This window comes from Stegodyphus dumicola, chromosome 4 (genome assembly GCF_044657685.1).
Source record: "Stegodyphus dumicola isolate Sdum_Otavi_A_Nest chromosome 4, ASM4465768v1".
NCBI lineage: Eukaryota > Metazoa > Arthropoda > Arachnida > Araneae > Eresidae > Stegodyphus > Stegodyphus dumicola.
In genome coordinates, this window is record NC_140771.1 from 58,651,470 (window position 1) to 58,669,426 (window position 17,957).

Here is a 17,957-nt window from a genome sequence, read left to right on the forward strand (position 1 = left end):
CTTGGAGAGATTCTCTCTCTAAGAATATTTGCATTCTCTCTACATTTTCTGTTTGTTCCAAGATCTTTTACTTCTTTGATCAAAAAGGCTTTTGCTTTTCTTACATCATATAATAAAGTAAGAGAATTTAAAAGATATTAAGAAAACATATTGAAAATAAGGCTACTTTCACCATAAAATTTATTGTGTAATTATCACTGTAGGGGGTTTCATAACGTGAATGTGCGAGTTTGTGTGCCGTGAGATAATTGATTAAATAAACAACCGACTACACTGAATATGCACTTCTTTATTGAAAATTTTTTATTAGATTCATATCAAATTGCGAAATAATTTCAATTATTTTCATAAAATATTCTAAAAGATAAGAGATTTTTTTCTAAAGGATCCAATATTAAAAATTTTGCAGACTAAGAAAGAACGGCGTAAAATATTTGCATATACTAGCTCGTATAAACTGTTATATAATACTAGAAAGCCCGGCGGTGATACGAAATAACCGCTGTTCTAGATATTATAAATTGTAATTAAAATGATTTGTGCAAAGGTGTCTGTTAATTCAAACTGGATTACCCAGGGCAGGTGGCGAGGATGCCCTTTTGCTTCCTGCCCCATGTGGTTTCTCTCTCCTACTTGCGTAATCGCTTAAAGTAGAGTGCAATGAAAGAAACCACTGGTGGTACATTTCTTAAGAGCCACCGCTACCTCAATAAATAAAAGTGATTAAAAAATAAGATGTTAATTCACATGTCAAAGATGTCTGTGTACACAACATTTCTTGTGGGAATCATTCCATCATTTTTAAGCTTGTCTTGCAGAGGACCATCAATTATTTTTAATTTTACGTCCGTTCTTTCACGAACTCTTGAACAGGCAACATAAAATTTACTGTGTCCAAATGCAGGCTCAGGTAAAAAAATGCCAACACGCTTAAGTGTTTGTCCCTGAGACTTATGGAGGATCATAGCAAAGGCAAGTTATACAGGGAATTGTCTACGTCTCAATTGAAACAGCAACCCTGTGCTGTGGCAACTTCACCCCATTGGCTAGGATGAACTGTACGGAATCTAAGATTTGAAGATAGCATCTTGAAATTGTGGCTGATAGACCCGAGTCAAATACAAGAGCTATTGCACAAAATGGAAGTGTGAGTCATCATACCATTTCGAAATAGTAAAATGAAAATCACTTGCACTCCATCAAGTTTCAGCGAGTACAAGCTTTGAATCCGCAAGACTATCCTCTGCTTCTAAGCTTCTGGTAGCAGCTTTTGGAACAATTTGTATTGCAGCTGGACTTCACAGCTCATGTGCTATTTACAGATGAGGCAATGTTTACCCAGGAGGGTGCATTTATGTGTACAATTCTCATGTGTGGGCAACTGAGAATCCAAATGCAATGAGACCACATGTGTCTCAAGAACAAATCAGTGTGAATATGTGGTCGGGTATCATCCACGACTTTTTAATTGTCCCATGCCTACTACTGCAGTGACTTAGCCGCATATGGTCAATATTATCTTGTTTTTCTGGAACAGGTGTTACCAGAACTGCTGCAAGATGTTCTGATCTCATTTCATAAGAGAATGTGGTTCTAGCATGATAGAGTGCACATGCACTTCAGCACTGATGTGTGAAATTACCTGAATGCCACTTTTGGGGTGTAATGCATTGGCTGTGGTGGACCAGTCGCTTGGCTACATCAGTCTCCCAATTTATGAAGCCTCGGTTATTTTTGTGGGGACATCTTAAGAGAGTAGCTGCTGCATATGGGTGTGAAATACCTGGCATCCTTGCCTGTGTAGCCAGTTGCTCCACTGACACTGTTAAGCATATACTGCTGTTGGTGGGTGTAATTTTGAGAAATATTTGTAAACATCTTGTTTTAATTGAAGTGAGGGACCCTGTATTTATGATTAAATAAATGGATTGCGACCTGGGTTTCCTATGTGAATATTATTCGTACTTTTTTCTGTACTTTCCCTCCACATTTGTACCATGAATTTGAAATCATCCTGATAAACAAAAGGAAAGTAGGACTATTTTAGATTCCTGTGCCTGTGGCTGCAAAGATTTAATTACTAATAAAATTAGTGAAATGGAAATACTTCTATCAGAAGTGCAAATTTATCCAAAAAAGGAATTGCAATTTGAAGTCAACATCAATTTCAATCAACAAAGTAATTTAAGTACCAGTTCCAAAAAGTACAAAAATTGAAAATAAGTAAACAGAAAAGAATTTCTTAAAAACAAACCAAAATTTGTAAAATAATAATAAAAAAAAAAAGTTTAAATGAAAAATAAACATGAAGTGAAGAGGGGAAACAAAAAGAAAAATTGTCTCTCAAACATTAGCTAATAGCAGTGGTAAAGCTAATTCAATTGAAATGCAAATTAAACGAAAATTTTACTTACAGAAACATGAACAACTAAAATGTTAGTGAGACAATGCTGATTCATCAAGGGCGGATTAGTTTATCTCACTCTTTTACCAATTGCTCAGATATTGTATTTCCTCCTTGTCATGCATATATAACCTAAAAACAATATATATATATATAATTTTTATTCATTTTAATTATTAGTGAACCAAAATTAGCAAACTTGCATGTTCTAGATTATTTTAGTTCAAGTTTATTTTTCTTTTACTTTTTTTTTTTTTTTTTAAATTCTTTTCTATTTATTTATTGTCAATTTTTGTTCTTTGGATCCAAAATAATTACTATCTCCTATAGTTTAACATGGTGGTGACTTAGTCGTGGTTTGGGGTTGTATGGCTTCAACTGGGGTAGGGAATTTAGTTTTTATAGATGGCCTTATGAATCATATGGTTTACTTGGATATACTCCACAATAATCTAAAAGAAAGTGCTAAAACGTTTAGATGGAAATTTCATATTCTATCACAATAATGACTCCAAACACATGGCAGATAATGTCAAAATGTGGTGTCGTTTTCATTGTAGTTATACACCACCATCACAGTTCTCAGACATCAATGTCATAGAAAATCTGTGGGCCACACTCTAAACACTGGTTCCAAAACACAAAATTAAAAGCAAATCACATTTAAAATAAGTCTTGTAAGAAGAATAAGATAAAATATCTTCAGATATGACCAAAGGTTGGTTGACTCGGTACCATAACATTTGGAAGAGAACATAACAGCCAAAGGACATGCAACAAAATATTGTATACGAGATATTACAAAAATTTCATTGGTGTATTCTTAATTTTTAGAGGCAAAAATCTGCATATATTTATTTAAAATGCTTCTGAATTTTTTACATTAAATTAAACCATTTGTTATGTGTAAAAATAAAAACATGTTTGCTCTTCATGGTAATGTGTTATTTATATTGAAAGTTAGATTTATCAAGTTAAAGTAAGGTTTATCTCAATTGTTGAGCCACTGTATATCCAACTAAATGACAGCTGGCTTATCTTACCAGTTTTCAGTAATCCGAGATAGCCTTAGTCCTCAAATAATTAAGATTTTTTATACTGAAGCATATGTTACACATTTGTGAAATATGATAAAAATAAATCTTGTAGCATTTCAAGATTTACTCAAGTACATAAAATAATATTTCATTGTTTCTTTTTTTAGCTTCTAATGTTGAAAGAGATCTTGAAGAGTTTGTTAGAAGATTAACGCATCAACCCCTCCAGACTACCCAGGACATGCAAGCAGCTTTGGTACCGCAGTTAAATTTGCCATTATTAAGGCATCGAGTAGATGAATCATCTCGAGACTCTGATGCTTCCATTTCCTTGGGCAAGTTTCCATTTCAAAGTAGTTTAAGTAGAAGTGGAGCACACAGTTTTGCAATAGCATCTGTCTCTCAGAAACGGCCTGATGAAGGTGTTGAAATAAATGCAAAGGCTTCTGCATATGCATCTGTCAAAGATGTGAATGATGAGGAACATTTAGGACAAAATGGAGGTAAGTTCTACTTATTTTATAACTAATACTCTCTCCTGAGGTGCCACAAAACAACTTTTAATATTATGCATCTGTGGTGTAGTGATAAGGAGCATAGAAAAAAAATAACACCTTGACAGTGCAGATTCTTTGAAATATTGTATGATTTGAAGCTGTTACTTTGATTTGCCATGAGAGGAATTGGGGGAAACTCTGCAGTGCTAGAAACTCTTTGGGTGCCTTGTTGCTGCCAATAAATATGAGAACCCTAAGGAAGTTTTTGTAGAAGTGTAGAGAGAACAGATACTGTTCTCTCTGAGGGGTACAGTTTAGTTTATAAGAAAGCACAGCAAAAACATATGTGCAAAAGCACCAAATCTAGCAAATGCACCCATTTAGCCATGTGTTATATCCAGAAAACGTCCATTTAACCAAGCATAAATTTAGATTGTTCTGCATTTTTAAGTCGCCACTAAAGTACTGGTTTCACTTTTTAATTCTTTTTTGATAACACTGTGGATCTAACAATTTGGAAATTGCTGAATGCTGTCAGCTGTAGAATTTTTTTCAAAGATAGAAAATTGTACTCAAACTACTACAGGAATAAATTTTGTGATTTATTGATAGCTTAACAGAGAATTGGCACTACAGAAAAAAATCCTGTAATGAGAAGAAAGGATTAAGAACTCGAAATTGGTTCTAAGGATCAAAAATCCCCTCCCTTACAGCCATGAGATTCATCTATTTTTGGTGTCAGAAGATAACATCTATGATTTTTTTTAAATTCAGGTGAAGATGAACCCTAATACAAGTGTAGCCTGAAGAAGGTACATGCATGATGTGTGTGCCAATGCTTATTTGTTCGGCCAAAGTTGAAAATTGGTGGATGTGACGAGATTATTGAAGTAGATGAAAGCCTTTTCACTAGAAAAAAGAACAATGTTGGATGTGTTCTTCTGTTATAGTGGATTTTCAATGAACTAAACAGAGAATCAAATGATTAATTTTTTATTCATTGTTCCAAACTAATCTAAAGAAATTTGTGGATCCCAAGAATGTATGTCATATACAAACAATAGAGTGGCTATAGGGCAGTGGTACAGCATATAATAAATGGCACTGGGGCACTGCTCGACAGTAATGTCTCGCTTTAACAGGGCTTATGCTTCACGCATGCACAGTAGACATTTCTACAGCATGGTAACCCTTGTCTCTTGGCAACAAATACAGACTTCAGCCATAGTCAATTGATGAAGAATGTGTGTGCTATGTGAACAACAAGAAATTTAGCAGAAATTCCTTTCTATGTGCAGAAAAAAAAAAGGGGGGGAATTAAACAGTATTCCAAGAGAAAAATATTTAATACTGTTTGGATTAAAAATTGCTGATTTATTATTCAGATAAGTCAAGATATGCAGTAGTTTATTTACTTGGGACTTCGAAAACATGCGGAAATAGACTTTTTACTGTTTTTCATTTGTTTATGTTTTTGAATTGCTATAAATTAATGCTGCAGGTTTCTGTAACATGCAATAATCAGCTAACTTTATTTCACAATTTATTTTTGTTCGATATCTCATCCCATAATTACTATTATCATAAAAGTTCCTCTTTTTCAATTTATTTCATTTTATGGATACTTTTTTTCAATCAGAGTTAGCAGTGCTGGGATTTACACTAGCCACTTTGCAGTGCAGAAAACATTAAACCCTGATACAGAGAAGTAAAAAAAAAAAAAAAAAAAAAAAAATTGAAAAAATAAATAAGGTACTTTTAAAATATAATTACTTTCATGATCAGGTATAAATCTTGGATCCGTAGGATGTGGGACAAATGTTCAGAGGCCTGAATCAATATCCTAAGTGAAGCTTGTGTTTTGAAGAACTTGACAGATTTTGAACCTTTAAAAATTCATTGTAGAATATAGATGTAGAAAAAAGTATAATTTTTTATGAATGGTTAAAAAACAGAAGCTGAATTATACAAAAATGACCTTCTGTGAGTGGGAGGTGAAAATTATAAAATTGCTGTCAGATGGGTTTGAACCAGTGATCTGAATTTCTAAAATGAGCTCTATCCACTGCACTTATGCTTAGATGGAAAGAAATGAGAAAAATTGAAGACACTTAAAATAAAGAAATTAAAAAATTTTCCAGAAGAGACAATTATGTAAAGAAGCAATTACATATATTGATATAACATATTGAATAGACATGCTATGCACCATCTGTAAAAATAATCTTCAGTAAAAATTAAGATTCTCACAAAATTTGTTGCATGATTTGTTTTGGCATTACAGCAGAAATTTTTTGTTTAGCTTATTGAGGTAGTCTTTAACATAATCAATCTTTAAATCTTTATGCAGATTCTTGTTTCTGAGAAACCAAAGGGCTCCAGTAATAAGATGAAGGAATTTGTGTTGCAAAATTTGTAGCCTGTCTTCTCTCATATGGTGTCCTTTGTCGCCATTCTCATGATATGTTTGCAATAGTGTATAGCAGATGCCAACCAGTTAATGCCAGCAAATCATAACCTATTTTAAAACAAGGCGCTAATTGTTCAACAGCATTTCGATTCTTTGTTCCAATTTATATGGAGACATTTACACATACACACTTAAAAGAAAAGGGAGGGGGGAAAAAGCCGAAATTTTCTTTCAAAAATCTTATGCCTTTCATTTGATTTCAGTTTAGACATTCTTTTATGAATTATAATAAAAAATGCATTATATGAAGTTAACATTTCATCTAAATTAAAATAATAATCTTGAATAGTTATTTACTATTATGCTCCCTTTCCTGAGTTGGTGTTACCATAATTATTTTAGGCATCGTTGCCATCAACAATTAGTTAGGCAATTTTTTACGGTCATTATAATAGAATTGTACCGATCCTTGATTTGATGGTATTCCTTTGAGTTGCCATCAAAGGAATGGGAGGGAACTGTGTGTTGATAGCAATAAGGAATGTTCCTTATGGCTGCGTTACTGCCGATAAATATGACAACTGTAAGGAGAAGTTTTTGTAGAAGCACACAGGGAACCGTGACCATCTGCCAAGTGGTGCGCATTTGAGGTATTGGAATAAAAAATATTCTGTATTGTTTATTATGTCTGATTTAAGTTCTCGATGAATGCATTGAGAATATGTAATGTGCTATGGACAATGAACATCAGTACCATTCCATAGATCCTTCAGTCAAAGCTAAAGTTAACCCAACTAAAAAATTATTCGCACAACAGAAATGTAACACAGAAAACATATATGGCATTATTATGCTACTGCATTATAATTTCAAACATACCAGTTACATATTATATACTATTAAAATATTGATGCTAAATATAACTATGTACTCGTAGTATGTGTTCTGGTGAAATGTACTATTTTAACAAGGGGGAACTGGTGAAATGTAAACATGGCTTCACTCACACATTTGATAATGAGCATTTTGTGGATGTATTTTAGATTTTTCATTGATGAAAATTTTGATTTTGTGCTCATAGACCCCTTTTTTTTTTATTAATTGCTTGTTTTCTACATGTAAAGAATTGTGAAACAATGATGAATTTAATTTATTAGTGCATTTTAACACAGCTTATTTTCAGATATTGGTAAATCTAGTTATGTATAGTTAAGATTTAATACCATTTGATATAAAGTGTACTTTATTTAATTTTGTGTGAATTAAAAATATTACTGTTTTAATATTTATATATTATTATTATTATTATTATTTTAATTCAAGCTCCTTAACACAGATTTTGTACAATGAACACAATTCACTTGTTTCGTGTTTAAAAGAGTTTTTTCTGATACACATTTGCTACAGGAATTTTGTTAGAAATATGTAAATAACATGGGAGGTTTGAGTAACAAGAGAATAACATTTAGCTATTTTGCAAACCAGGTTTTTCTTATGAGATTTCTTTTTTTTTTTTGGTGTCTAATGTTTATTGGTTATAATGTGTGTTTTAAAAAACAATAATATTCTGTAATTCTAAATGCTTGGTCATTTAAGGCTTCCACTTATATAGTAGCTCTTCATGTGAAAAACTATGTATATGAAAAACATTCATCATGCATGCCCTTTGAATGCATTCTACCCTTTTCTGTTGAATATAAAAATGGAAATTCTGTGTTTTTTTAGATGTAAGATATTGTTTTTTAGTGAATTTACTAATGCTGAAGATGTGATCACTGTTCTAATCTGCTGCTATACTATTAAATATATACTAGATGAATATTTATGTTGAATAAAGCTTCTAAGCTCTAATCTGTTTTAATACATGTTAAATCATTTTTCGTACTGAATATAGACTTTACTAGGTAAGTACTAAATTTTATTGAGTTATTAGTATGAGAGCTGTTCTATTAAGTTTTGGTCACTTTAATGTTGCTGAGAAGTTGATTATTTTATTACTTGAATTTGACATTGGTTTAAGATGTTAAGCTTGCAGGTCATTGCTGTATTTGTAGTGGTTATAAAATAAGCAATTTTAAAATATTGATAACATGACAAAACATTTACAATAAAAAATTTTGTAATTGTAAATGTTTTATCATGTTATCAATAGCTAAAAAACACTATTCAGAGCTGACAGAATGCTACTAGAATACAGTTTCAATACAGTTAGGATTAAGAAAAGTTTGAATGCTGTGCAACTTAAGTCAGAAAACAGGGTAGATGTTAGTGAAAAAGACACATTGTGTAATTTTTGATTAAAACAGTGATTAAGCAATTTTTCAAAGCATGTAGTATTGTTGCATTCTACAGGTTCATGGATTTGGAGTAACTGATGATAACATCTGATGATGAATCAAAGTTCAATTTATTCTTCAGTATTACAAACACGTTTACAGTCATAAAAAAACTATGATAAGCTCTGAAACAATCAGCAACACAGCCTTCAGGCTATAATGGTGGAGACAGCTTCATGGCAAAGCACTAAAGTACAGCTCCCAATCCGGTTAATCACTCTCAAATTAATCTCTGATTTGAAGACACTTCTTTCTCCTCATACTGGCAGTGTATATATAGCTTTAACCTACCTTAAAGAATATTCTCAAGAAAAACCACCAAGAATGCATTTTAGAATATTCTTGCTCCATGAGATAAATATCACCAAATGGGCAATTTCATGCTAAATCTGGCAACCCTAACTTCACTTTGCAGGAAAGCTATCTCAAAGCAGCTGGGCATTTTGCAGCAATATTGTTGAGAATCGAGCATTCAATTAATATTATGTGCAGTTTCAGTGGCATCATTGTTTTATTGTTTTATGCATCAGGCATCACTGTTATTTTTGTCATTCTAAAATTTGTCATGTAAACAGTAAGACGTACGTAAGTTCTCTTTACCATTTTTGTTAATAAAGTCCAAAATTCAATTAGCCATCACTCTGCATGTTAATTTTATAACAGGTTATGGGTTTTAGCGACGTTTAACTGCGTAAATAAATTAACGATGGCTATGTTGACGTATTTGAATCACGAATTTTTTTTTTACTTTCGTTTTCGATTTCAACACTTCCATCTGAACAGTGTGTAGGTAGATGCTACAGTGTACTGATAGCCTTTTTATTTTTGCTGCATATTTCGTGGTTAATAACGACATAATATGGAAGCTAAAAATTTTTTTCAGTGTACCAAATTGGAAGGTTTATCCAACTGGACTAATTGGAAATTTGAAATAAACTCTTTAAGCTGCTGTGATCATTCGCACAAATGTATTGCCAAATGTTTCAAATTTGATCCGTATGCATGGTAATTCTGCACTAGCGATATGGAATGAGTTATTAAGTAACTTTGAGAAGGTGTCAAGAGTAAAATTGGACACTCTTCTGCAACAGTTTTTCACTTTTCGGATTGAGAAAGACGAAAGTTTAATGCAATCACTCGCACGTTTACGTTCACTGTGGGTGGATCTTCAACGTGAGCAAGAGTTGAGCGGCAAAGGAAAGTTGCTGCAGAAGCTGTTACCACCACGAATCTTATCTATTTTTCCTGATGACGAATATATAGAGTTCAAATCACAGTGGGATTCAATGCCAAAGACAGAAAAGTCACCTGAAAAACTGATCGAACAGATCAACATGCGACTGCAAAGAAGAAATCAAGAGCTTAGAAACGAAAGTACAATAACATTTGTAGCAAATGCTAATTACAGCACAAAACATAGTGGAAAGAAATGGAAAAAGGGTAGTAAGAAACCTCAGATGGTCAGCCAATCCCAACCCTTGACAACAAATAATGCCAAAACGATGAACAAACTTAGTAAGACCAGTAATGGCGTGAAAGGTTTCAAACAGTAAGAAGTTCATGTAAACAGTAAGACGTACATAAGTTCTCTTTACCATTTTTGTTAATAAAGTTCAAAATTCAGTTAGCCATCACTCTGCATGTTAATTTTATAACAAATATAAGCATTAATTTTGCTTTTATGTTTGCATATTTAATGTTTATATAGTGGCATTAGCATATAAAAATTTGGCAAATTAAGTTTACAGATAGAAAATAAAAAGCAAGTAAAATCAAGTACTTAGATTTTGAACTTTTCATGTTAATGCATAAAAGTAAGGGTTCTGTAAAATTTCTTAATTGATAAGATAGGCATGTTAACTTTAAAATTAGATAATATTGCACTTGGATGTGAATTAGATTAGACTGGCATTAATTGTATCAAATACATAGAAGGATTTTTTAAAAATATTTGTACTGTTCATGCTTGAATTTAATTTTTCATTATTCCAAATTTATCAGTTATGATGCAAAAATGAAATCTGAATATAATATTATAGAATCATCCTTATTACTAACGAATGCTGTAAAATACTCTTAATGTATTAATTAGCAATAAATTGTGTTTGCGGAACTAAATGAAGAAATATAAAATGAAGCTGGCCAATAATGCTTTAATACCATTTTATGTATTTGATTTTCTGTTTTATATGATTTTTGGACATTTATTGAAATACAAGAGGTTGTTCTTCATTATATTTTGTGTTATCTTACAGTATCACCTGAAGAATTTTCAGACCAATCAGACAAAGTATCTCCTACACCAACTGAAAGAACTGAAGATGCAACTGCAAGAAAAACTGCTCCATATACTCTGAAACGGCAGCAGACTGAGTCTGTCATGAAGGAAGAAGATTCCTTCAGTGATATTTATTTTGTTGGTTAGTATTGTTATATTTGCTGTATCTATTTTATTAATGGTTAATTCTTTTATATATCTGTCATCTTATATATTATATTACATCTTATATACTCATATTTATTTTAAAGTCTTAAATTGTATACGATATTCACATAAATTTAAAATGCACCTATAAACTATAAATTTTATATCAAATAAAGTTATGAATATGTAATAAAATGTAGAAGTGTTTGGTGTGTAATTTATGCAGGAATTGAAGAACTTCTTAAAATATGCTTTTGTTGGTAAATGTTTTCAGCCAGTTATGTTCTGCATCTGGCATGTTTTCAAACTGTAAAACTGAAGGCCTTGCTTTTTGAACAAGCATGTTATTGTGCTGAAACAAAAAAGATCAATTAAAAAATTACTGCCACAGCACAGAAAACATACTGCTTTACCCCACATGTCTTACCTCAATACATGTAAATTTCACTACCAATGCAACAAACCCTATAACTACCATTTGACAAACCCAGGTATGTCAAGTGTTAAACTTCAGATATCAGAGGACCTTAACCAAATAAGCAAAGTCTAGAAAAATTGTTCCCACCAGTAAATTCTATTCCTGGTGCACAAAAACTTCAAAATTTTTATTTCCCAAGCTCATAGTAACATTTTACCAGAATGTCAGTTGTTATACCTTTCTTCACTAAGGTATCTGGATCTGAGCTGAAAATCGTCTTCAGCAGTTGCTAAGGCCCACGGATGTGATTTGTTTTGTTGTACACTTCAGACCGTTTTGATTTCGGTCTGTCAGGATTAATTGTTAAAGATAATGATTTCATGGTATTTCAGTTTCATTCATAGTAGATTGGTGCACGTTCAATTGAAGTTTTTCTGACTAAATGATCAAATATCTGAACTTCAGTCATATTTACTTCATAAAAGCCAACTAAATAAGCTGAATTTCAGATGTGTTAGGTATTTTCTGAGAAAAGATTTTTTTTTTCTGATTGATAATTTGCAAGCACTTTAGTAGCATTGCATAGCTGATGGAATAGCGATTAATGATACTGACTGCCATACTAAAAGGCTCAGGTTTGAATCCCAGAGAAAGCATGGATGTTTGCAAGCATATAGTGTTTATGAAGAAAGGGCACATTCACAATATGGTGCATGCCAAGATCCTCTTGAGAAGTTGGTGGTAGAGGAAAAGGGGTGGGAAACCCTTGGATCGCATCCTGAGTGTTTTTCCTCAGGTCCAGACTTCCGCCCAGGACAGAAGCTTAGCAGTTAGCGAGGCCCAGCAATACTTAATATGCCTATTTGGATGCAGAGGTGCTAGCATTGCTTCAAACTTAACCTGTAGTATTGCACACCATTGTGTTTGCTGTTATAGTAGTGATAACATTAGTTCACATCATGCAGACATTGCTCTTATGTAGCTAAGAAATGTTCATTTATTTCTAGCTGTATCTTATTTACAGTACAAAATTCAGACATCCAATATTCAAACTCCAAGACCACAAGCAAAATATATATATTAAAAAGGACTTTTTTGGGGGGAACAGAAGTACTTGAGAAAAAGAAGGTGGGCCGTAAAGTGATTTTTCTCCTAACTGAGATTCTTGCATGTCACTTTTGAATGCCATCTGGCTAGGGAGTCATGCCATGGCCAATGACAGACATTGACTGATGTTGGCCATGACCACACCTTCAGTCCTTTAATGAATGTGTTATTTTTTTGTCTGACCTAAGCAATAAATGAAACCAAATATATTTGTTTGGACTAGTATATTGTTCATACTGGTTTTCTTTTGTTGGCAAGCAGCAGGAAAGGGAGAAGGAATTTAATTCTGAAAAACTGAAGTTCTGTTAACATAGCAAATTTTACTCCTCATTTACTTTTTAATTTTATCTAGCTTATTATTTTTTGCAGGCTATTATCATTACAGTTATCTTAACAAAATTAATGTTTGAATTTTTGATTATGTTGAAAAGTTTCTAATTTTGGAACTACAAAACATATTTTAATGTCAGTCAAGCAAAAAGTGAATAAAGATATATCTGCCTCAAAATTATCCAATGAGTTAGTTAGTTAGTTCTGATCACTGGCCCCAACCCACCTAGCAGGCAAAACCTGCTATATGGCTATGCCACCAAGGCATTAAAAGAGGGGGGGGGAAACCATAAAGTAGATACATACATTCCAAACACTCTCGGTGAAATATTATATATATGTGTTGTTTCCATTTCTGTGTTTTTTCCTAAGTTTAAAAGCTTTATAAGTTTTACTTTCAATTAATTATTATTATTCAAATCTTCTTTATATTATCAAAATTCATCTTAAATTTTATAAGTTACCTCAATTATTTCTGTTTTCAGTATGATTTTCTGCTTTGTTATATCTCAATACCAATATTCTTCTTATTCTCATTCACAGTTTGCATAATATCTCTTGCAAATTTTTTTAAACAATTTATAATTACTAAATAAATCCTCAAACTTCGCAAATATATATTTTTTCTCTCACACTTCCACTCAGGCAACAGTCCTTGAAGAAATGCTTTGAATCGTTGAATTCATTACAAACTTTACATATATCATTTCTCTGGAGGTGGAACCTTTTTAAGTAAGCAGGGAACCTTCCATGTGCAGTGAGAATTTGATTGACATCTGCATCTCCTAAAATTTACATTTTTTTGCTAATTTTTAAACATTTTAGATAGTTTTTGTTTCTTTCAGAGAGATCCTATAAATTTTTCCAGTCTCTAATAAGCTTGTCATATATTATAGTACATGTCTTCTTTTTCGAATCTGAATAAGAAACCGTTTTGGTCCCAACCCCCAGGGAAGCTTCTTTCGCTAGAGCATCTGCTCTCTCATTCCCATAATGATCAGCGTGAGCTTTGATCCAATGTAAATTTAAAATATGCTTCTTTCGTAGTTCTAAATATATATGCTTAATTTCATTAACAATATTATTCTTTTGCAAGGGCCGGGAAAGTGCCATAAGAGCAAATAAGGCATCTGAGTATAAATTAATGTAATACCCCATGGATAATTTCTTGATCCAGGATAAAGCCAATTTAATTGCCAAGAATTCTGCTTGATAAACTGAATTTCTTGGTTTTAAAGTAAATGTTTTGTAATCAATTTCAGTAGCATGGAAAAATGCAACAAGGGCACAACCGATGCTCTCCACAAACCCTGATCCAACTGTATAAATTTCAATTTCTCCAGCAGAAATATAGTCCTTATCGTGGGATATACCATGTTATTTGCTAGGATGGCTTGAAGTCAGATCATGTTCTAAAAAGGCCTTGCTGGTAATTGCTTTATCTTCATACATTATTTTCTGTTTTATATCATATTTCAGACAAAATAGCTTAAGCTTACTTGTCATAAGTAAACTTAAATTGTAGTGAGAGAGGCGGTACATCAGCCAGTAAGCACGCAACTTCTGTCGGGACTGTTCTAAATGATCTTGTAATTGCAAGTGTCCAGTCCCTCTGCAATGAGTCTAATTTCTGCCTTGTCTTGACCAGCTCCCCTGCTTGATCACCCCATGCGCCAATACCATAAAGAATTTTCAGTATAATAACATTTTTGTAAATATCCCTCAGGGTAGAACTTTTATCAGAAAGAGTGATTAGAGTAACATTTTTTTATAATAATTTTAAATTTTTTCTATCTTTTTTATTGACTTAAAATGCTCTATGAAATTCAACTTATCATCGATCACTACACCCAGGTATTTAAAGGTATTCACAAATTTTATTCTTTTTTGATCATATTTCAGTTTGGGGGTTCTAACATTTCTCCCTTCCCGAGGGAAAAACATACCATTTGTTTTTTCAATATTAAATTCTATATTTTGCTCAGTACTCCATTTCTTAGAAACATTTTCAAGCAGGTTAAAAATAGCCTCTATTTTTCCGAGGGAGTCTCCTGTTATAGTTACCATAACAGGTAATATTCGTATCAGGTACATTTTCTTGCAGTAATTTATTGAGTATGCTAAAAGTGACAAACATGATGATGTGATGATTAAATGGGTGAGACAGAGTCACAATGAGGGCATGTCATTCACGGGTTCTATGCTAATGTCTCAAACCAAAATATTTCATGAGAAGATGAATTGAAAAACTGAGTGCACACATTCAACAGGTTGATTAATCAAATTTAAAAATCAAATGTAAATTCATCAAACTCATTAATAACAAAAAATTAACTCAAAAGCAAATTTATAATAGTGACTAAATTTATAAACACTTGTTCTTTTTTTTGGCAGTATGAGCCCTGAAATATATTGATGTTCTCTGTAAGAACAATGGAACAACACAGGAATGTAAACTTTCTGTTATCGAGGGGGGGATAGCATAATCTCGATCATTTAAAACAATAAATATTTTCCCCATCATCTGTCTTTCAAATAAAACAGCATGGATGACACACAAGCATTAATCAATGATTTGTTTGAATTTGAGGCTCGGCAACATTTGAAATCGGTTGGTTAGCTAGATACAAAAATTGTCTTGATTATAGACAACTGCAGAGTTGCCAACTCTCCCGGTTTAGGCGGGAGACTCCTGATTTTTGACCGCTCTCCCGCCAACCCGATTTACAATAGATTTATCCCAATTTTTTGATATTCTTCAAATTTCTCACGATTTTTATGGAACTTGATTGAATACTTCGTTATGTGACAAAAAAAAAAAAAAAAAGTGATTTTGGATGTCTCAAAGCAATTGCATTTTCTCTAGATTATATCAAAAACAAAACCTTGCGAATCAGATGAGAATTTCTGCTTTGTGAGTGAGTGCATATGTATCCAGAAACATCGTTCTCTAGTTCTCCAATGGGCATCGAGCTCCACTGCGTGTCATCTGGCATATATTAGTCAATGAGCACAAAGCAAGATCAAGCCTGTTATTTGGATGTTCTTTAGTTATTTCGTTCATCTTGTCCTGAGTTGTGTGAGTGCTTCCTCAAGGAAATGTAATAAACTTTCGATGTGTACCATCTGTCGTTGAGATTTTTCGATTTCGCATGGTGGAAGGGCGGATGTTCTCAAACATGTGCGTACTCAAAAACACAAGAACAACATCAGTTGTTTTGAAAAAAAGAAAAAATTAAATTTTTCTTCGGAAACAAAGGACCAAACAGTTATTAATGCAGAATGTCTGTTCCCTGCATTTTTACTGGAGCACAACCTGCCAATGAATGCATTGGATCATGCTGCAGCTCTATTTAGAAAAATGTTTCCCGATAGTGAAATCGCCATGAAATACTCAAGTGCAAGGACCAAAACAGTTGCAATTGTTTGAAGAAATGGGTTTGAAAAATAAATTTTCAATTATTGATAGCATTAAAACAGCTCTGTTCTGCCTCTCTACGGATGGAAGCAATAATACCGATTCAAAACTGTATCCAATTGTTGTTTCTTTTTTTAATCCAGAGTCTTCAGAAATTGAGTGCAGTTTACTTTCTCTCCACACCTTAGAAGGACATTTGACAGACTTTAATATAGCACAGCTAATTATTAAAACTTTAAAAGAAAATTCAGTATCTCTGGATAATTGCTTAGAACTTGGTGCCGATAATGCACCAGTAATGGTAGGCTTGAAGACTGGTGTTGGAGGCATCTTAACAAAGAAAAATTCAGATTTGCAGATTATGAGGTGCACCTGTCACCTTTTAAATTTAGCAGCTTCTTTACCAATAAATGTGGAAGAACACATAGTTGATATTTATTATTATATTGAAAGGAGTTCTAAAACGAAGGAAAAATTGAAACAATTCCAACAGCTGCATAATACTGAAATGAGAAAAATTTTGAAACATGTATGTACACGCTGGCTGTCTTTAAAGAAATGCTTATCTAGAATTCTCAATCAATGGAACCCACTTCTTGCATTTTTTAAAGAAGAAGTAAATGCCGCGAGAGCTAAGATAAAAGGCTCTGTTGAAAGTTATAAAATACCTAAAGTAAATTGAGATGTAGTTACTACTTCCATTGTTAAAAATAGGTTTGAGAAAAATAAAGTAATTTCTGCGCCATTCAGCAATTCAACTGGCATTCTCAAAATAATCCTGCAAAATATAAGCATAAAACTGATACAAATTTCTCTCAAAATAAAAAAATTGCTCAACACACGAAAAATTTTCCGATTACTGTAAGTTTATCTTGTGAAGAACAAATATTTATGTTTTTTTCTTCAGACCTTAACAAAGCTTTCTGCTTTTTTTTTTTTTTTTAAATCATTTTGCCATCATCCGATGTTCTTAACACAGTTCTACAAAGCAGAATTCCATTACTTCATGTTTTGCAATCAGTGATTTATGATCTGTTTAAAGACATTTTATCAAAGTTTTGTAAAACCAGTCTGTGTTTTGTCTTGTAATTCTATATATGATGTGATTTATGGTGAAATAGAAAATGAGAAGAAAGATGAAGATTTGGTAATAGGAACTGCAACTACAAAAGTAGTGGAAGAACGTTCAGAAGACAAAAGTAAGTTTCATCTTCATGTTAGAAGTTATTTCTGTCGAGTATGTGATTACATACTACATAAATTTCCAGTGAAAGATGAAGTGATTTTGCATGCTAAAGTTGTTGATGTTTCTGCTCTAGCAAATGCATCTTTTTCTGATATAAGGTACTTTTTGAACAGATTTCCTGTGTTACTTCATTTAGTCATAAAAGGTGATGATATTGATGTTGCCACTGATAAAATATTGCAGTCGTAATTTTGCAGTTTACAATCAGAAAACTTGGATGAAGTTATAAAATCAGCTAGGATTGACACTTAGTGGAGTGTAATTGGAAAACTGAAAGGTGCTGATGGAATTTTAAAATATAGTGAACTGTCTAGAAATATGTTAGCCAT

The 17,957-nt window shown here is 32.6% G+C and overlaps 1 protein-coding gene across 4 annotated transcripts in view; it reads left to right on the forward strand.

Annotated features, from left to right (window-relative positions):
• LOC118202658 (uncharacterized) overlaps window positions 1-17,957 on the forward strand; it is a 123,759-nt gene that overhangs the window by 93,743 nt on the left and 12,059 nt on the right. For all 4 annotated transcript variants that reach the window (XM_085814964.1, XM_085814967.1, XM_085814965.1 and 1 more), the window contains 2 exons: window positions 3,609-3,944; window positions 10,940-11,104. In XM_085814964.1, coding sequence (XP_085671090.1) covers window positions 3,609-3,944; window positions 10,940-11,104 — 501 coding nt within the window. The remainder of the gene's footprint in view (window positions 1-3,608; window positions 3,945-10,939; window positions 11,105-17,957) is intronic.